The sequence below is a fragment of the Leptinotarsa decemlineata genome, unplaced genomic scaffold (assembly GCF_025532065.1).
Source record: "Leptinotarsa decemlineata unplaced genomic scaffold, Ldec_3_MD MMD2_tig00026328_RagTag_RagTag, whole genome shotgun sequence".
NCBI lineage: Eukaryota > Metazoa > Arthropoda > Insecta > Coleoptera > Chrysomelidae > Leptinotarsa > Leptinotarsa decemlineata.
In genome coordinates this window covers 22,032,564-22,055,707 of record NW_027412688.1, presented here as the reverse complement: position 1 = coordinate 22,055,707, position 23,144 = coordinate 22,032,564, and the positions used below count along the sequence as shown (strand labels likewise).

Below are 23,144 nucleotides of genomic sequence, written 5' to 3'. Positions count from 1 at the left end.
AAACATGGTCTGCTATTCCTGATTTGCTGGTTTCCCCTCGCTGTGTGTGTTTCTTGTGCTCGGCAATGCGAACATTCAATGGCCTCTTTGTTTCACCAATATAGGATTTTCCGCACTCACAGGGTATCCGGTAAATGCAATTCTTGGAATCGCAGTCCGCGTTTGGTGGCCTGGTTTTCGTGAGGCTGCTACGGATAGTGTTACCGGATCTGAAGCAGGTTCTGATGTTGTACTTGGAACCAATTCTTCTTATCCTCTCCGATAATCCTCTGATGTAGGAAAGTGTAAGCACTGGTTGTGACGGCTTCTCTTTCTTGCGAGGCTCCTGCTGTCTTCTCCAACGGAATGACTACTCCTGCTTTGGAGTAGCCATTCCGTTGAAGATCATTTTTGATGATGTTTAGCTCCTTCTCGAAACCTTCCTTCGTATTACAGAGCCCAAAAGCACGGTCTAATAGAGTCTTGATGATTCCTTTTTTAGTCGATTGATGGTGGTTGGATTCGTGGTTCAGATAATGTCCCGTATGAGTGGGTTTTCGGTATACAGATGTTTCCCACTCAGTGTCGGTCCTCTTCACCAAAACGTCTAAGAATGGCAATTCGTTGTGGATTTCCTTCTCCATTGTGTTTCACGTTGTTGATGTGTTTCAGGAAGGCGTCTAGTTCAGTATTCCCATGGTTCCATATTATGAAGGTGTCGTCAACATATCTCAACCAGACTCGAGGTTTCTTGTGGGCTTCTTCAATGGCTATTGTTTCAAACCACTCCATATATATGTTGGCTATGACTGGTGAAAGTTGCGATCCCAATTGGCAATCCTTCATCTTGTGTAAAGAATTCGTCCTTCAGTTGGAAATAACAGTTTCGTACACAGCATCCTAGTAATTCCATGAATACTTCTATAAGTAGATTCGTTCTCTCTTTCAGGTTCCCGTCTTCGGATAGCTTTCTCTGTATGATATGGAGTGCTTCTTCGACCGGAACGTTGATGTAAAGGTTTTCCACGTCGAAACTAATTAGTTGATCTTCCTGTGTGACCTCAATTGACCCTAGTAGTTCGACAAAATGCCTTGAATTCTTCACAAAATACGATGTTTTTCCTTGTAATGGTTGTATTAGGGGAAGTAAAAATCTAGACAAGTTTTGAGTAGCCGAATCTCTGGAGCTGATATCGGTCTAATTAATTATTTCTATTATAGCCGTGTATTCAATTGTCACTGATACTATTCATTATCGACGTCCTGTGTTAAACACTAATCTACTATGGATTAGTGAAGGTTTCTTCATTATACAAGTAGCAATCTGAGATAAGAAACCGTTTCTCTATAACTTTGTTCACAACCGTGTTGAAGATGTTTTTTAAAAATTTGTCGTAATATCTTTTTTTTTATATTTTTTTATTTTTTAGAAAAGCTCTCCCGAATAGGTTATACAGCATACTCGTTTTTCTTAGCTTCTCTAGGTTTTTTGTGATTTAGATATAGTTCATTCGTGATCAATTTTTGGAGATTATTTGGAATTCACTGGAGTTGTGACAAATTAAATACTTTGTAGAAATTACACGAAAGGTATTTTCTCTATGCTATATTCAATAGGAATTCCCACAACGTAATGTCAATCAGTTTTGGTCTCTTATATCTGTTCATTGTATTGGTGAGTTTTATTAGATTTAGATATTCATTTCAGTTGTCTCAGTTGATTTAGGGTCTAGTCACTGTCATAATTATGATACCGAATTGAAACTGTGAATTTCTATAAAAGCATTTATGTGTGAGTTTTAATATTAAGTCACGATCATATTTGAATACCTAATTCCATTGGTTCAATTCAATTATGACAGAGACAGTGATTGACATTATAAGAATGATGCACAACTAACCTTTGAAAGTCACGTATAATTCAAGAAAAATGGCACTTAGATGTTGATTTCGTGGCTGTCAATCGCTGTTGGGAAGAAACGTTTTATAGCTGTAAAACTCTGATTTGGTGGCCTAGCCTTCAATTTTTTCATAAAGATTTGAAAGAAATGAAAATAATCAGGTACTCACTTGTCTACATAAACTGACCGCGACTTATATCAAGATTGTATTTGTCCTTAGTTATGAGTAGCCTAACTGATATAGGAGGATTTCATATGAAAATTTAATTTTCTCAGTGTTTACTCTCTTTCATTATTTAAAAGAACGTTAGTGCAGATGGTTATCATTATCACATGAGAGATTCCATCCCGATTTTGAACGGAATTTTTACCAAGTAATAAATTCCAATAATTTTTCATTCGCCTCATCGAGATTCTTTTTACCCATCCATTCTACCTCAGAAGTATAATAAAACTTTCATTATCCGCAGAAAGATGACAAATTCAGAAATTACAAAGTTAAATTAACTGCGACTTGGATGTTTTAAAGTTTCAAGACTGAATTGGCCATTTAGAGCAGTAAATCAGCATATTACCGGTTCACAATTTGAATTTATTACTTTGAAACCTCGACCTAGTTCAGTGTGAATTATTCCAATGTGAGGTTGGAGAAAACGTTTGATGTTTCTCTTGAGTGCACTAGCCGGATTCATCGTGAAATATGTCTTGTTTTTGTACTGTGAAATTCACTCTAGTTTCTCGGTTACAGTTTTGAATCCTAATGGAAGAAAAATGTTACGTAATATGCGAAAAATATTGAAAAATAGTCATTTTTCGTGATAAAAATTTAGGAATTTTCAGCGTCCTTTCTGGAGATTTCCACTTTCTACAATTTGAAATAAATGAAAAATTGTAATGAAAAACGTATAAAAAACACTTTAATGTTGGATTTCCACTTGAGAGTTTAGAAAACCGCGACACGTGTTTCGTTTAACGAAACCATATTCTGGCATGTGACGTGTTGTGGTTTTGTTAACTTTGCAGTGTAAATCTCGCATTAAAGTATCGATCACTTCTATCATATTTTTGCAATGGAAAACTTCATATAGTTGTAGAAAGAACGAAAATTTTAGTTCTCATCGATATGTGAGCGTATAAATTAAAAAAAAAGAAGGAATTGAATACATTTTCTCCTCAACATTTCGGAAGCCAAATTCTGCTATATATATCAATGTATTGCAATTTCGCCACTATCCATAACTTTCTTGAAGATACCCGGTACGATCATTTCTGAGGGTCGGTCGGTAGCCAAGCGGTTCGGCATGGGTGCTTTGTTCACTCACTCGAATTGACTGCCGTGTTGGTCGGTGGTTCAAGCCCCAGTCTGAACGATCGATCTTCACTTGCTATCATCCAACCCGTGTTAGGAATCACACGTTAAAAAGTAAGACCTCGTTAATCCTTAGCTCGCACAAGTTTCGACTTCTGAGGGTTGTCGTTCGTAGGGGTGCGACAGCTGGTTAATGGAAAAACATATTTTAAACAGACAGAAACAGACAGTTGTGTGAAATACACTCCCTTTCAGATATGAGAAATATATGCTGATTCTTTGAGCTTACGTCTTTTTGCTGATGATTCTTTAGTAATCAATCTCGTTTTGTTCCATTTCAATCTATCTCACCATCTGGTGAGATAGTATTAAAACCTTGATACGGGAGAGAAATCGCCTGAGAAGGCTCTATCAGGGAACCCTTTTCCCAGTTTCCGCTTAACGTTGACGACAATGACGACATCTACCGCGATATTCTGTTGGAAGCCGAACGGATAACATCCGTTCGGCTTCTGTCGAAGAGCTGAAGGGTAACATCAGGGCCGCAAAGGCCAAGAAAGCTCCGGGAGTCGATTCAATAAAACCAATAAGTTGTTGAAAAGGCTCCCAAGCAGCTCCTTTGAAAACCTATTGCATATCATAAACAGTTCGTTGGCCTTCAGATACTTCCCCAGATGGTGGAAGCATGCGATCGTTGTCATGATCCCAAAACAGAGTCAGAACCAGCTGTTCCCACGAAATATCGCCCGATTAGTCTGCTCTCGTCGGCGGCTAAGCTGGCTGAAAGAGTCGTTTTGCAAAGACTCAATGAAGAAGTCAAGGGCCGAAATATTCTGCCTGATGAAAAGTTCAGCTTTGGGAGAAAACACTCCACTGAGTTACAGGCTCTGAGACTGGTCGAAATCATCATCGCGGAACTGAACCAAAACAAAAAAGGCCATATCGTTTTATTAGACATCTCGAAGGCCTTCGACAGTGTATGGCACGAAGGCCTTCGCATTCGACCTGCCTCGGCGCCTGATCCGGTGGATTGGGTCTTTCATGAAAGACTGAACATTTCAGGTTAGAGTAGATGACTCTCTATCCGACAACAGAGAGATCCTTGCTGGAGTGCCACGGGGGGGCGTACTCTCTCCCACGCTATACTCCCTTTACACCAGCGACCTCCCGAGGTCCGAGCGTGTGGAGATATATCTGTAGGCCGATGACACGGCTCTCCTCTCATCTTCCATGGGCGGGAGCTCGGTGTCGTCTCCATGCAACGTGCATTGGACGACCTCGAGCGAACCATGGGAAGATTGCTATCTTCTCCGGCCAAAAAAGTGAGAATCTCTGGAAGGGAGATCGATTGGCAAGCGCGGGTGAACTACCTCGGTCTTTTAAAAGACCGTAGGCTCACCTGGAACCCGCACATCACAACCGTCAAGGCAAAGATCTAGGGTTGGATCAAAAGTCTGTCCCCTCTGATCAACAGACGTTCTAAATTAAGCCTAAAGAACGAGATTACGATGTCCAAACCTGTCATCATGTACGCTTCAGGCGTCTGGGGATAAGCAACTCCGTCTAATATCTCCAGTCTGGAGAGATTGCCAAATAAGTTAATACGGATAATAGTGAATGCTCCGTGGTTCGTACGGAATGAAGCCATCCGCAGAGAGTTGCAGCTGTCTTCCATTGAGCAGTCCATGCAGTCGAGGAATCAGCAAGTCTTTGCGCAGAAACCCACGATAATCCGTTAGTTAGGGAAGCTATAGATTATGCTGCAGACGACCCCTTCTGATATAGAAGGCCCAAACACTCTGTCGAGTGAGGCCCTCGTGTCCTCCGTTAAAAGATGAACAATATCTACATCCAAACATCTCAGCCAGGGTCTGAGGACATTCATGCCGTCATCACAGGATCAGTCTTGACCCGTTTGTTCCTCTGACAAACACCAGTCGAAAGGGTAAGGTAGCCAGGCTCCTACCTGTTTAGGCCAAGATGACAGTACAACCATCTGAATTCGAAATGTGTTCTGAAAATTTCAATCCTGTAGTTTGTCTATTTCTGATTTAGTTGCACTTTTAATAGTCGAAGTTGCACCAATATACCTTTCACCACAAGAACAAGGTATCGTATAAATGATTTTTTTGTATTTGTTTCTGTTTTTTTTCGTGAGGTGCTCGGTTGATATTTGTGGCTATGAATTGTGGCTATGAATCTTATCTTCGTTTTATCAGGCATTTATCAGAACCTACTTTGTAGGTACGTTGGAAGAGATGGATGCACCCAAGTGCAATACTAAAACAGTTTCCGTTCAAACTGATAATGATACTAATTCTAGTAACTTCTTCAATCTACCAGATTGCATCATTATCAGTATCATAATCCAGCAATAAGTCATGCTCGGGAACTTTCAACGAATGACAATTCAGCTAACTCTGAATGGAATCACTCAGTATTAGGAAACAAAACATCATTCAACGCCAGACAACGCATTTAAAACCAGTGAAAACCACCATAAATCCCCAGGATACCGTCCTTTGTCCCCAGCAAAGTTATTGATACTTGCAATTAATTTCGGGGTGAACCAGCGAACCCATTATTCAAACCTATGAATATGCATTACTCGCAGGTGACCTCCTTCCTCATAAACGTGACCTTTTGCCTCTCCAGCCGGCCCACAACGAGACGGACTCCATTCGAGAGATCGACGAGGTCAAAATTAGCGATGCAACCGCTTCCTTTGTGCCGAGAATAATGCGAGAGGCTTGTACTTTTATTATAAATCGTCGGGGGTGACTCTTTTATGCGAAAAATCCGTAATGGGTGTGTCCGAGTCGGATTCCGGATGAGTTTGTTGATATTATTCAATCGGATTCGTGATGTGTTTCAGGGTGGGGTCTTTTTGTTTGAGGATTGAGGGGATTCCTAAAATTTTATTGTTTTGTTTACGCCTTCATCGTTATCGGGTTATATTATATATGACCTCACTGGGTTGGTTCGCACCCTCTCTCAAAAATAAATTTAAGATATTTTCTATGACTTTCACTTTATGTATAGTTATCAAGAATAAACTATTAAATATACATGTCGTATAGTGGAGAGGTGAGTATCTCAAATAAAATGAATTTATTAGATACATTTATGGATGTAGCCGTTACTACGTTGTAAAAGATCATGAGAATTGAAACTTCCTATGTTTTTATATTGTCGTGCTTCGTCCGGGAGCGCAGCTGTCTTGCTCGAGGCAATGCTGCCACCCTAAGTTTTTTCATTCACATTTTCTTTTATGAAAACACTTCATTTTCTTACTAATCGCCTTCTGATCGGGAGGCCTTCGGATAAAATAACACATCTATTATCGTACTGACGACCTCATCGAATTCGTCGACATCCAGCCTGGTTACAGGCGTAGGGGGCCAGTCCTCTCAAAATGTCTTTCACTGCAATATTTATTCGAACTTGATTAAAAAGAAAACCCACTTTTGGACTCTACCCGACCAAAGACATCCACGTGCCATCTTTAAGGACGGTCGCAATCGGAGGTGTCCTTGAAGTTAGCTAGTCAACATTTCATTTTTTCAAATAAAGTTACCAACAGTAAAAACATCTACTGGCGATGACCAGGAAAAATCTACGCTTAACAATAGGATTTCTGACTGGCCACTGTCAACTAATGAAACACCTCCACAATATGGGGCTAGTGGACACCTCTATGCAGGATGTGTGAACAGGAAGATGAAACTGTCAGACATGTTCCATGCGAATGTCCGGAGTAATCGTCAGTAAGAGAGTGGCTGCCGATATAATAGAAATATTTCCCAGAGACCTGTCCACCTTCCTGGAAAGGACAGGGTGGACGATGACCTAGTAGAACAACTCCTTGGGAGGATGTACAATGGGTCGCATGTGGCCTAAGTTCTATGGGCCTACACTCACCCTCCCTACTCTACAGATACAGAAGACATATACGTATGTTTGCGTGAGAACTGGCAACTGTATTTACGATATTTATTCAAGTGTTTTTCAATTATGTACAAATAATTTTTTATCATATTTGAATAAACTTTATTTAACTAGTTAATGCGTTATAATGAAACTTTCAATGTATCAAACTATTATAAGTGTCGTTTTTCCTATAAACATATCCTATCCTATAGATAGGATAGAAAGATAAAATTTTCAGAAAGATTTTTGGAAAGGTTCCTATCTTGTTACGCCAAAGAAGTATAACTTCTTATGTGCTTACAAATATACACACATTCTTTTTTATGATTACTGATCTTATTTCGAATAGATGTAACATGATGTTACTCGTTGTGATTTGGAAAGAGCACATTATTTTCACAGTATTTCCTAACTGTGTTGAGGTCTTCTTGTATTGGTAAAGAGACATTCTGATCAGACACAGTGAGGAATATTTTCAGATTATCAGGTTTCAAGAGGAAGTTTGGAAGCTTGAGGCAATCAAAATCATCCTCAAAATAAATACTGGAAAGTTGAGAACCTAAACATTAACCTTGAGGAATACCAAATGTTATATCTTTAGCTTGAAAAGAAGTAGATCATGAATATGCATTATTCGCAGGTGACCTCCGTTTTCATTAACGTGACCTTTCGCCTCTCCGACCGGCCCACGTGACAGACAAAATTAGCAGTTTCCTTTGGGCCGAGAATAATGCGGGAGGCTTGTACTGTTATCATGAATCGTCTGGGGTGTCTTTTCCATATGTTTTGTCTCGTTTCGTGAAAAATGCAAAATGAGTGTGTCCATGTTGAATCCCGAATGGGTTTGTTGATATTATTGAATCGGATTCAGTGATGTGTTTTAGAGTGGTATCTATTTGTTGTGATACTGACGGGATTCCGTGGATTTTGTTGCTTTGATACGCCTTCATCGTGATCGTGTTATTTATGACCTTTCTGGATATCAGTTCGGATTCTCTTTCTAACAAAATGTATTATTCAAAATTTCAAAGTCTGTCTATGCGATTTCAAAAAGAATACAAACTTGTGAACTATATATGTTGATAGTACGGAGTAAATCGGATGATGATTTCAATATCAACAATCACATTTGATTTCGCGATATTCTTCGTCAGTTGAAAAAGCCAGTTGGAAAGGAGGCCTTAAGTTCAATTCAGGGATATTACTGAAGTGCCATACTCGTGGAAATTCAATGAATCACAAATATGAATAGCGAAGATACTATTCTAATTTGCAATAACAGTAGTATAAGCAAGAATACATAACAGTAAGGGGCTTCCGTGGTCCTAACAAAGGTTTTAACAAAATTGATATTATTTTCATACAACAACGCTGTGTCTTCAAGAGAAGAACCATGAGCCTTGGAGATATCCGTGAGGAATTAATTCACAACAGAACCTCAGAAACCTCGAAAACATGTATAACTATCCGAAAAGGATACCTTTTGTGTACCAGTGACTTCACAGTCCTGTTGAAAAAATCATTATTGGATCAGCAAACTTCCTAAAGATATTCCGGAACAGCCAAAAGTCAGGGATATGGAAGAGATAGTCGGAGCCTGCACCGAGAGTAACGCAAAAACCTACAATTAATTACGTCAAATGAAGCTTGATGACCAGATAATTATTTTACAAACTGCACTCGAGGTTTCGATGGAGTTAAGTTGACACTGAAATTTATCAAAAACTTCAGATAGTAACACCACTTTCATGGTTACTAAGATTCGAATGGAAATATCAGATTTGATAACTATTCTCAGATATATGCATGGATATTTCACAATTTTCTCCACAATAACACACTCACTAATTTTGTTTCAAAATGTGACTCATAGGAACCGAAAAAAAGTCATTCCGGCAAAGGTTAATATTTTTATCGAAACTCCACGTGTCTTTACAGACATTGCTTGAAAAAAACGTGGTGCGTCTCGAGACCCCCGACAGGAGTGATAACTTAAACTAATCTGAGTTGAACTATTTTAGTTTAGGTTATTACTTAAATTTCATGTATATTGATATGATAATGTAATAGAAGGTTTATGATAAATTGGTTTATGCTTTCGCCGCCGAGATTTCATTCAGGTTTGAAGGCCGTCGTATTTGGAACTGCATCCTAACGTTTCGCCAGCACGAGTGGCTATCTTCTTCAGAGTTTTATTCGTCCTGATGATTCAACGACGACTGATGATTTCTAGTTAAGAGATTGTATTCATGTAGACTAAGGTAGTCTGTCTCTCTTGTTGACGTGTTGCTATTAACCGAAGTGTTAATACTTGTTAATGACATATCTTTTCCGCCGTAACTGTTAGCGGGTTGTTATTAGTTACGGTATTAATATTTGACTTATCAACGAGTGACCTGTCATCTCTAAGAGCCGTAATATTGCATTGTGCTGTTGGCATTTTAGCATCTTTGAGTATGGGATTCCAAATCCAGTTAAGCGTTACCTCCTCCTTTTTTCCGCATGTTTATGGATTTCTATAGCGACTGTGGTATCCATGATTGGGGGCAAGTAGTTTCACATCTTCAAACAGTATCGTATGATCTCCTTCACTAACCGCATGTTGCGCTACTGCCGATTTGTCTATTTGACGTAATCTACAACTTCTCCGATGTTCATTCAGCCTTTTCTGGTACCGATATAAACTTTTTTGCAGGTGCATGGTATACGATCTACCCCGCAGCTGATAGTGGATCTCTTTTGTCGAAAGTATTAATACCGTAACCAATAACAACCCGCTAACAGGTACGGCGAAAAAAAGATACGTCATTATCAGGTAACACTTCGGTCAATAGCCACACATCAAAAAGAGAGGCGGACTACCTGAGTCAACATAAATACAACCCACGAACTAAAAATCACCAGTCGTCGGTGAATCATCAAGACGAATAAACCTCTGAAGAAGTCAGCCACTCGTGCTGGTAGGAGGATGCAGTTTCAAACTACGGCGGCCTTCAAACCCGAATGAAGATACTACCACTAATTAAAGGTTATTTATTATCAAAATCTTTAATTGATCATTTTGTTTGTGTACAATATATTACAGCTACCATAAGGCAAGAATATTACGTGCTTGCTTGTTACATTTTTATAATACTGTCAACAATATATCTCTACACTGAACACTGAACGTTTGTCCGACGAAAGAGGAGGAGCCTGCCTACCTTTCGCTGACGTTTGCGCGAGAGAAAGGGAAGCCAGACAGATTGGCGCTGTAATGCGTTTGGTGTTAGGTGTAACGAAGCTGTTTGCCATAAGAAGTTATCACCTCAAAAGGGAGTCAGTATAGTATAGAGATACTCTTTCAAGACGTAAGATGCTACCAACACCTACAAAGGCGAGTATTCATTTTTTTAAAATGAACAACTGCTAACATGTTACGTTGCAGCTAGTGGAGGCGAAGTATTGTTACATATTATACATAACTACCTTGACGCTTGTTACCTTTACAAGCCAAATCATCATTTGTTGGTGTTCGCCGTAGCATCAAAAAACTGTTACTTTACAGACTGCGACAATCTGGATCGAGTACACACGTTACTGAATAGTTGATACGGCTAACACTGGGAATACTTTCGGAAGCAACAAGCCGAACAAGATTGGCATTATGTTATGAGACATCAGCTTGTATGGATATACACCTTGGGCTCTGTACAATAATTGACCATCGGAATAGTATAATATTCAATGTGCGACAAATGCGGCCACTACTCGTGAGAATAACGAAGGCGAGCATAATACGTCATTCAAACAAGCAATGAACATACTTTTTTATGAACTATAACAGGAATATTTTTAAAATGCGATTCATTTGTGAAGGATAGCCCGAATATTCAATTTTTTGAATCATATTCATTCCAAATAATTTGAGTATTGAGTGGTTGCAAAAAATGATCATATATGAGCACCACTGGCCACTCAAGTCCAGCGATCCAACAACTACTCCAAGAAGCAACCTACAAACTGTTCAAGTTTCTCATAACTCTCGTTATGATGTATAATAGCGAACTTTTGAGAAAATATAAATTTTTTGAAATATGAAAAATTTGTAGTGAAGTACACTAGTTTCCACTTTTGGAGTCAATGTTTTTATTCCTGTTTCTTTTTAAAAACTATAAATTTCGAATAAAAATTTTGGTTTTATGATCAAGTTCGCCGTTTGAGGACAGATTTGGAAATACGATATTCTCAAAGCTCACTTGCGATTGGAAATGTTCAAAATAAAACTGTGAAGTCATGAATTTGCTTATTTGTGATTGGTATAATAACTGCCATTGCGTTAAAAAACGCTGAGATGAGATTTTTGTGGCTGACGCGAGGACTTGGGAGTGTCTGGCGAGGAGAGAAAAAGTCGGTCACCAGATCTCGTCGAGACGAGATCGCGGGTCTCATCCCTCAGCCTTCGAGGCTGGTGATAGTGGCCTAAATAGGGAAGTTATTTTATTTGTAAGCGAGTGGTGCGAAATTTAAGAAAAATCGGTAGTGAAATCATAAACCGGTAATGGTTACAGGGGAGTTTAAATCAAAAGTGTTGGTGTAGATGACACACCGGGTCAACGGAGCCTGTAGTTGACCGTGAACCACACAAAGAGGTGTTATGTGAGAGTTCAATTTATTTTGTCTGAGACCACTTCCTATTTGCAAAGAGGTTATATGTTGTTAGGTTCCTAGTTCTGATTGTTTAGCTAGAGTTCATAAAACAATTACAAAAAAGGGAGAAAATTTTGAGTTATACACCACTCTCCCTAAAGTAAAAGTAAAACTCCAAGTATTTTGTACTGAGTTGGTGCAGGTGTAGTTATTCAACAGGTTGAATTAATAGTAAATAGCAGGGTCAAGTTGACGGCATTTCCTTTGTTGTAGTTTCTTTTATTTTATAGAATTTTCCTTTTTTTTTGTTATAATATTTCACACGTTGATTTTTCATTGTGTCCATGGAGTCGTTGTTTTACTTATTATACGTTATAATTGAAACCTTGGACTTTCATTTTCTCTTGAAACGAAAAAAAAAGACTTTTTGTCAATCTATCGAGAAGAGAATAGTGAATGAAAAGCATTTCAATTGAGAATACAATTCAGATCTGGAACCACTTAATGAGAGAGAATATAAGTAGGTATACCAAATGATCAGATTTCAAGAAGACTGGTCTTCGTGCGACCGGCACGAACCCTACAGACTTCCAAATTTTGATGTGGAGAAATCTGCATCTGGTGACAGCAAATGCCAAACTTGATTTGAAAAGAAAAAAAATCAGAAGGAACCTTTTATTACATTGGCCTCGAATGTAGTAAGTTGTGAATCTGGTTTGCTGTGATTACTTATGAATAATTTTTCTTACCAACCCACCAAAAAGCGGTCAGATGAATGGCGACTTTTTCAATAGTCATAGGAAAAAAAATTCAACTTTCAGAGCGGTGTTTTCTATCTGGATGGTCACATGTAATATGAGTTTATGACTTACAACCATGGAAGTAAAAAAGTCGGCCAAACTAACGAAAGTCACTGAATGAATATGCAAGATAAACTCACCAAGTACCACTGCTCTCTAAACAATGGGTCTGGAAAGGTAACAGAAGGCAATGCACGATAGTGTGGTTGGCCATGGAGCCCATCGGCTGCAGAAGGTGCAACCTCACTAATTAATTGGCTGAAGGGAGAAACGGAGGGATCGTCAAAGTCACGTTTCTTACGCTTCTTCTCGTGTTGCTGTTGGACCCAGAGAACCTGAAACAAAAAGAAAATTTGAGAATACAATCAGTACATGAGATACTTAATAAATTACATGAGTTGTTACAGTTTGTGCGTTTCACGTCCACTATAAGAGTTGCTATCGTAACATCCCAGAAATATTCGATACAATTTACTCAAAATATTAAGTAATGTACGATTATTTATTTTGCAAAATTTTTGTTTTGTTTTTTGAATACTGAATAAAATGAAGTTAAGTTGGGTTCAGAGAAAGTGAGTATATTGAAGCATTCACTATAACCCGCAAATGTGTACTGAGACTCACACCTCCATCAGATTGATTCTAGCTCCTCAATTAGTGTGGCTGGTGGATAATCTTAAAGGTCGACGGCGGAAGTAAGGCTCTGAGAAACAATAAAAATCTAGTTCGAGCTACGATAGGGCAGGTACAAAGTCTACACTCTGCTGTTTATTATCTTCTAAATAGAAACAGCATGCCAAAACATTCGCCAATCCAAATCCCTTGGGAATGGGAATATATTTTGACAAAAATATGCTACTCTTCTTACAGTTCAAGTAAAGAGTGTCTGGCTAAAACCTGAGGCGATTCCAATAACAGTTTTTGCTTTAATGAAACCGCTTGGTGAGCCTCCAATCAGCAGGTTCAATATCTTTCAGGCTAGTATAGTCAGGAATCCAGACCTTACGTCTTTCTATTGGGGAGAAGTGTTTGACAGTTCAGTGCCAACTTGGACGTTACTTGATGACGGTCAGGTACGTCCAGAGCCGTTTGGGTATCCGAGAATATTTTCATTGATTGATATTTGAGGTTGTCTTTCGCCAATTTCCTCACACGTGGATCATTGGTAAAGATCTGGATCATTGGTGAAGATCTAATACCTGACCAGAAAAATCTCAAGATTGATTTACATAGGTGCTGATGCTGTGGTGCAGGTGCACGTGATCATTTGATGAACATTACTAAATATATCCAATAGATCCATTTGGATCCTAAAACTAAATAGAGTGAATCTGTTGATTTCGAGTATTTTATCGCGACAGATAAAATAGAGAGAGAGAGAATACTGATAAAAAAGAGAGTTTGACAAGAGAGGCCTCAAATAAGTATTTCATCAAACCTATTTGCGAATATGTATATTAAAAAACTTTTTCGATATTCATAAAAAAAATTGAAAAAACGATGGAAATGTCTGATTTCTATATCGAGCAAATATTTCCACTAGAGATATGCATCTCTTTTGATCTGCAAGAATAAATGCTGAACGTGATTCCACTTCGAAATGAACTTTAAATTTGCATTCACATAAAACTTCACAATATATTTATGATTTTCTACTTCATTCTTCAAATAATCATAACTATTGAATTATGATACTGAATTCATGTTATGAAATCTATACCTACATTCGAAGATAATTATAGACAACAATGAAAATATGTAGTTGAATTTTGAATAGGTTCATAAAAGCAAAACTTACAGAAATTGAGTTGAACTGAGCTGATTCAATGGAAAAATAATATTTTTCCGAGATTCTGAGGATTAATCGAAAGGATACCAGTGTCTTGGTATTTGAAATTAATTTCTTGACTGAAAAAATTATTTTGATCAGTTGCAATGGTTCGAATGTGTTATTTACAGTAAAATTTTGTTCTGCTATGAAATGCTATGCAATGATATTTGAAATCTGAAAGATTTTCATTGAAGCCGACATTTTCACCTATGAAACAATTGAAAATCTATTTTGGTTTAACCAGAAATTACCCGAGTCAAGAATATTAAATAGAACCCCCACAATTCATTTCAACCATTTGATAGGATATGAAATTATATTGTCAATAATATAATTCTAGTCCGGTCAAATTAGATTAAAAAATAATAGTGAAGGTACATAAATTTACAAGCTGCAAATGCGTGTAATTGTTTAAAACATAGTTAATAATAAGTAATAAGATTTTAAAATTCCGACTGATTACGATGCCTGGAAAAAAAATTTATTCGAGGTCAAAGGTCAAAGATCTCGAAAAAAATTGGTTTTCGCGATTTTCAGGAAAACGGTAAGTTTTATCAATACTTTTTTTTCTTAGAGCCACCGTTTCTGAGATACGACGAGTCAAAAAGTTATTGTTGACCCTGTATTATTGTTCCAGCGCATGAGTATTACTGCAGCATTTCAAGATGAAATTGAGAAATATTTTGAATATGAATTGGCCCCCTACCCTTTATCGTTGTTTGATGACCTCAGGATGCGTGAAATACAGAAGTCTGCCATTTACGATTGTTTCAACAGGTCAATATTGAAATTAACAATACTAATACGATATACAACATTGACGGTGGATACTTACTACATCGTGTTGTGTGGGATAGCGAAGGAACTTTTAGCATCATTTCAGATAAATACGTTCAGTATGTACGAAGACATTTTGGTGCCAGAATTACGGTCGTATTTGATGGCTATGATGATTGCACGAGAAATATTAAAGCTGCAGAACAACGTCGTCGAACTTTAGCAACATCTTCATCTTCCGATATTCTATTTGATGAACCAGTCCTACCAGTTCCTACCAGTCAATAGAAATTTCTTGCAAATACTCACAACAAATCTCGGTTCATTTCAATGTCGAAGGATAAGTTTATTGGCGAAAATATATTGGTTAAACAGGCTAATAACGATGCCGATGTACTGATTATTGAAACAGCTCAATTGAAATTGAAATTTGAAATTGAAATTGAAATTGAAACAGCTCAAACAGATCAATTTGGTCGCCCCTATCCAGTATCCTTGGATAGGGGCGACTGAATTCCGCCCTTACACATTATTATGGGATATAGTATTGTATTATCGTATTATAATTGAGTGTGAATAAAGACATATTATTATTATTATTATTATTATTATTTGACAATTACAACTATTGTTATTGGTGAAGATGTAGACTTACTCATACTTCTTACTGCTCGAACTCCACCTGAAAAAACTATTTTCTTTCTAAAGCCAGGAAAAGCTCAAAGTCAAACCGAAATATATTCGTCAAAAAGTTTATCTAATTTTGTAAAGAGTCAAAATCATGTACTATTTTTACACGCAATAACTGTCTGTGATACGACGTCTGAATTTTACAGAAGGGGTGAAGCAACAGTCTTTAAACTATTCAAAAAACAAGATTTAGTTCAATGTGCTAAAGTTTTCAAAAAAAATAATCCGACTCAACAAGAAATTATCACCAACGGGATTCAGTTTCTTCTTTCTATGTCCAAAGCTCCGAAAAAAACCACCTGCTTAAATAAGTATCGATATGCATGTTTCGTAAAAAACACTAAAAATAAGAAACAGGTGCAATTAGTTTGTCTTCCTCCAACCTTAGTTGCTGCTCATCAACATCTTTTCCGGGTATATTACCAAGTTCAAGTGTGGCTTGGTTATCAGCTAGACCCAAAAGACTGGGGTTGGAAGTTGGTCGACAATGCATTAGAACCTATTCAGACTTTACTCCAACCTGCGCCGGAAAAACTTCTGAACACAATTTTTTGCAATTGTAAAAAAGGATGCAGCGCTAAATGTGGTTGTAAAAAAGTTGGACTGTTGTGTTCTCTGGCATGTACACATTGTCAAGGCCAGTCATGTTCTAATGCTGAATCACCAATAGTGGAGGATTCATTTGATACCAACGAGGAAACATGCGATACATCACTCTTGACGCAGTTTACCTACACCCAGAATGAACATTAAAAAGAAGAAGAAGATCAAGAAGAAGCAGATCAAGAAGAAGAAGTATTTGAAGGTTATGACTCAGATGAATAAATGTTTACATTTTTTTAATTCCTATCGCTTTTATAATTTCAAATCTTTCCTAATATATTTTATTATGCAAGTTTCTAATTTGACAGAATCATAACAGACATGTGGAATAGGCCTACTGGGGAAACCACGTTAAAAAAACGCGCTAAGTACACTACCTCATAGGTGGCGTGGAAACGTGTGCATATAAGGACGATTACAACTTTTTGACTCGTCGTATCTCAGAAACGGTGGATCTAAGAAAAAAAAGTATCAATACATTGTTTAGAGAATTTTATGATCTACAATTTTTATTGGTGGATTTCATGATACAACTTGCTGTTTTCCTGAAAATCGCGAAAAACCAATTTTTTTCGAGATTTTTGACCTTTGACTTCGAATAAATATTTTTCCAGGCATCGCAATCATTCGGAATTTTAAAATCTGAACAATTACACGCGTTTGCAGCTTGTTGTAAATTTATATACCTTCCAATGTCTAGATTGACCGGATTATACCAAGTACAATTTCTATTCAAACTTACGCAGAACAAATTCAGTATGGCGGCACTATGACGTCATCTATAGAAATTTGTCAAAAAATTTGTCAAAAATTGACATTTTTCACTTCATTTACTCCATTCATTTTGATTGATTGATTGATTCCAACTTTGAACTTCTTTTTCTACAAGAAAATGTAGTGAGTAGTTATCAAATCAAAATGAGCTTTCCAACTAACACAAATAACCACATAGAATCTTTGACATGTTTTTACTGCTTGGAAGTTAATATTCAATGAATATAAGTTTCTAATAATATTTTCCAGTAAGAATGCATTTCCAAAAAAATAAATGGAACTGCCATTGAAGTAAAGTGGTAAAAAAGTTCAAATCTTGAAAGTTTCATTAAGAAATAATTACAAATCGTTGGTTATTTCTATCACATCAAGTTGATTGAAGATATTTCCATAGATAACGTCATAGTGTTGTCATATCGAGTTTGGAAAAAATTATTCTTATGCCGCAATTTTCAATATAAATGGCCAATTATGTTTATCATTGAATAGTGAATTCTACATATCCAATCAAATGGTTGAGAAAATTATAAAAGATTTCATTGAGAATTCTTGACTTGGATTCATTTTCACTTGAATCGGAATGAATTATGACATGTTTCATCGTTAAGAATGACCTTCAACACATTTGTTTCAAATTCAGAATTTTTTGTCTCACCGATAACTGAAAGATACAATGATTTCTCATTACTCGGTATATGTACGTACTAAATAAATAAAGTGGATACATCATTTACCAAATAATATCAGATGAAAATTACTAAAAATATTATTGGTTTTCAATCAAAATAACACTCTGAATCTGAAATTCTCTGTCAAAATTATTATTTTCACCTGATTTCAGACATGGTCCTATTTATAAATGTCTCCGGTATGAAGTCGGAGAGAAATAAGAATATTTACATTACCTGCTAGATTTTTTTTTAAATCAGGTCATTGAAAAATCACATAAATGTTCACGAATACCTTTGTTGGAAATTCGTGTTATTCGCTTCACATTGTCACTACCATTAATTTCATTACCGGTTATAAGAATTGAGATCTATACTTGATTAACCAGCAATTTTGGAATGATATTTTTTTTGCTACATGCTCCCACATCCAAGAGAAAATAGAATGACATTAAAATGAAACTGTTATGGTCGAACGATATTCTCCCACGAAAGTACCACAGCATGGTATTCCACCAGCGATAAAAGCAGACATACCCATTCCAGGGACACTTATCCAGTTTTATTCTATTTATCGCCCTGGAAAAGGGTATTAGCGAAATTAAAATTCTAACGTTTTCGCTCGAATAAAAGCAGTAATAGAATTTTGATTAAATGTGTACATTAAAACGTCGCAATAATTCAAATCGCCCCCTAAGGCATAACTCATAGCCGTAAACGCGACTGGTCGACCATGTTTTCGACATGACTAGGAGGAGATCCAGTCACCATGGAACAGTTTAATTCCATTGTTATACGCGTCAAAATAAAGTGGTGAATGATATAGAGTAGGCGATCTATTATTGAAAAGATACTGAAATAAATTTACTGAATAATGAAAAATTACAATTGTATAAAGATTACGACTGATCATCTTGCTTATAAGTTTTACAACATTCTTACCTCAATTGAAAAAAACCCCGGTTACAGATCTAACATGAAATGAACATATACAGGATGTCTCTGGAATTCCTCTTTTCCTCTCGGGAAAACAGTACTTTATATAACTTTTATCAATAAAATCCTCCGTTACCAAGTGACGGGCTCTCAAAATGAAAATGAAGAAATACAGGAGTGAAACTCCGAATGCTACTCGAATGCTACTCGAATGCTACTCAGTACCGAACACATTGAAGTGACCTTTTCAAATGAAAATATAGTTGAAAAGCATTTTTTCTCGAAACAAAAAGCAAAAACACCACAAGAAATACAATCTAATATAGTGTACAAATTGAACTGTGGAAGCTGTCACAAATGCTATGTTGGTCAAACCGGACGGTATTTTGAAACACGGGTTTCAGAACACATCAGAGACTCTAAGAAACTGAATATAAAAGACCTCATAGCTCTCGTTGAACATGAAAAAAAAAAATATGGACACATCTTTGATACTGATCATCCAACTATTCTAGATGTTCAAGCATATTTATCCAAAAGTCTCTTGGGCGAAATGGTACATATCATCAAATGCGATATGTTAACACTAGAAGAGATGTTGGTGGCCTTTCAGTTTGATACGTAAAATACCTGAATGATTTACTCTTTTTTCATTATTTTTGTTTTTGACATTGAATAAAAAATAGACACCGCCTTATCAGAATCACAGATGAAGCCATTCGTTTGTTTCATGTCGTTTTATGTTGGTGTTATGTTTATGTTTGGTGTTGGTGTTTTATGTTGGTTGTTGCAAGGTTTTCTTTAATATGTATCTTATACAGGGCTATTCAAATTCGTTTCTGTACATGGGGATTTCGTAAACGATAAGAGATAGAGTGTTAGTTAAATTGTGGCAAAGTTGCATATTTCAGAGACCTATCAAATATAGCTCTTTTGGTTCTGGAGATATATAGGAAAAACCAAAAAATCACAAATAATTTGTTGCCTTCTTTATTCGGAGACATATTGAAAATCTGTCCACATTTTGCTATTGGCACTTTATGTGGGCTATCAGAGATCATGTCCATGAATCTTTTATACAGGGTGTCATCTGACTTGGGCCACCCCAATCTTTGAATTTTCAAATAAGAACCTGTATTTTTTTGTGGTAGTTTTTGTATCGTCGACGTTCACTTCATACTGAGAAATCAAATTCAATTTTATATTTTGGTATGTTTCGGTAATATTTGATTATAATTGTGTGAATTATTCCTTTTTAAATTATGGCCCTGGAAATTGGTTGACCTAGTTAAATAAAAACACAATAGCAACTTACACGTCTCCCTTTGTTTCAATTTTAGGTATCTATTCATATTTTTTCCATTGCTCTGAGCGTTTTCTACAATGAACTTCGAATAAGAAAACTTTTTATGATTATTAAACACATTTACATAAAAAATATATTATATTTGTTTTTATGAGCAGAAAAAGAAATGATAGCAATAATAAAATCAGAAACGAACACTATAATTGTAATGAAAATTGAAATGAAGTAATTTATATACACAAAAAAATTAATGGCGAAATAAATGTTCGAATTGGAGTCCATCCATTTCGAGACATTCTTGAACTCGGTTTTTCAAATTATTTATTGCTCTTAATACACTTATTTGCTGCATTGTTGCGAAATCATTCAAAATCCCCAATCTCGAGTCTTCCACATTTTTTATCTCTCAGCCAGCGTAAATCCTATTTTTCAATGTCCCCCATAGAAAATAGTCCAAAATAGTAAGATCTGGTGATCTTGCAGGCCATCTTATTGGCCCATTATTTGTTACGAAATGGGAGGACTCCAATTCGAACATTTATTGCGCCAATAATTTTTTGTGTACATAAATAAGCTCATTTCAATTTTCTTTACAATTATAGTGTTCGTTTCGGATGTTATTATTGCTATCATTTCTTTTTCTGCTCATAAAAACACATAATATATTTTTGTTGTAGATATGTTTCAGATAATCATAATAGGTTTTCTTATTCGAAGTTCATTGTAGAAAACGCTCTATTCGCTGAAACGCTAAAAATTCAAAAATGGGGTGGCCCAAGTCATATGACACCCTATATAAAAGGTTCATGAACATAATCTGATAACTTACGTCAAGTGTCAATAGCAAAATGAGGACAGATTTTCAATATGTCTGCGAATATAGAAGATATAGGCAAAAACATAATTTTGGATTTTTTGGTTTTTCCTGTATATCTCCAGAACTAAAAGAAATATATTTGATTTTTTCACAGTGAATAGATCTCTAAAATACGCAACTTCGCCACAATTCAACCGATACTCTATCTCTTATCGTTTACGAGATCCCCATGTACAGAAACGAATTTGAATAGTTCTGTATATCTGACGGCTTTTAAAGTAGTAATATTATCAACACGAAAAAACTACTTTTTGGTGAGTAATTCAATTAAGAACTCATTATTTCTTATGGAATTGAAGAGATAATAATCGTATCAGTTTTGTGAAAGGTATATTTATGAAAATGCATTGTAACAGAGCCCTGAAGAAGAATTTAATAAAATTCGAAACGTCGGCAAGAAAACAATTGTTTCAAAAAAAATGATCCTGTTACCCAACCAACTTTTTTTCTGAAAAATGATTGGATCACTAAACTAGTTAGGATGAAGAAATGTTGGTGATTGATGAAACTTCCATGCAGGAGTCAGTTGTTTTGCTACAAAGTCAGGAACGGACTACCCCCGATGGTCCACACCCCAAAACTTTGAAATGACAGTATTTTTTCAGGTCACTTAGACAATTTTCTGAATAAAAGTACTCATATGGAAAATCGATCGGCGCAACGATTTTTGATGAAAATTCACTATTGTTCGACGACAATACGTCTCATCTGAGTTATAAATCACATTATGATATTTTAATCGAAAGTCATGAAAAGATTACGAAAATTGAAGAAATGTACATTGTATCTGTTTAAAAATCTGTTTAAAATCTGCTTAAAATCTGTTTTTCCGTTAATCAGCTGCCGCCCCCATACGAACGACAACTCTCAGAAGTTGAGAAATTTGTGCTAAGCTAAGGACTAACGAGGTCTTACCTTTCAACGTGTGATTCCTAACACAATGTACATTGTATGAACTCAAAAAATGGAAAACCGTGCACAATTTTGATAATTTCGATTAACACAATTCTCCATAGATGCTCAAACTGTTTCCCATTAATAATAATAGAAAAAGTATAAATTAGTCTCAAAACGTCTGACATTTTGGAGCATTCTCGGAATTGACTGATATATATTATTTTTTCGTAACAGGGCGTCGAAATGAAGAGTTATGAAGTAACTACATCCGAATTTCTGAAAATATAAAATCTATCTCAAATATCAATCGCTTCAAAAAAGAGTTGAAAGAGCATATTCTTCCAAGTCAGAGACTTGAACTTCTACGTCTATTTGAGTAGATGGGAAAAACCATACGTACCTTTGCTATATTGTTCACTTACAATTTTGTAATACGTATGTGTTCATATATGTATGTATATATGTATATATATATGGGTACCATCGTTTTGTTAATATATATCACATCCATTTTCAACAACATCCATATCGATTTCAACATGTTTTTATATATTATTACTAGAACGCGTATTTTACAATTGTGATTTTATATTTAAATAATATTATATGTCAAAACTGACAACTGTTTATATTCATACTTATATTTGTGATTTTATATTATCTTATGTGTTTTTAATTTCATATATTAAGTAGTTTATTCTTAAATGCAAATCTTTTTTATATAATTCATTCTCATACTTTATTATTCATCATATATTCATTTTTTTCCTTTGGATATCCTTTTCACCATGTACAAGCAACATCCGATGCTTCTGTGGTTTTTAAGATGTTTATTCAAACTGTATGTATTACTTAAAATATTTATTTTTGTAATTTGAATCTGAAGGAACATTATTATTATTATTATTATTATTATTATTATTATTAAAATAGTCACATGAAAGAAGTCCTTATTGATTCATTTGAAATGATATGTTACATTTGTCGCAGTGGCCTATTTTCTACTGGTAAGCGTAATATTCATTGATATATGTCACAATACTGTGACTTATATATTCATAAATAACCTTCTCATTTATGATTTTAACTTATCCAGTTTCGCAAAATATTTGAATATTTTACGACAGACAATATCTGTTGTTACATTGGTTGAATATCTCGATGAACCCGTTTTTATATTAACTACTTCTGAAATGAAGTTTCCGTTTCCACCCTGTTCGGATTTTCATTACTAAAC

At 35.9% G+C, this 23,144-nt stretch overlaps 1 protein-coding gene across 4 annotated transcripts in view; it reads right to left on the bottom strand.

The window, feature by feature from the left end:
• The window catches only part of Fur2 (furin-like protease 2), a 1,328,139-nt gene that overhangs the window by 221,604 nt on the left and 1,083,391 nt on the right, over positions 1-23,144 (bottom strand). For all 4 annotated transcript variants that reach the window (XM_074181937.1, XM_074181935.1, XM_074181936.1 and 1 more), the window contains one exon: positions 12,689-12,883. In XM_074181937.1, coding sequence (XP_074038038.1) covers positions 12,689-12,883 — 195 coding nt within the window. The remainder of the gene's footprint in view (positions 1-12,688; positions 12,884-23,144) is intronic.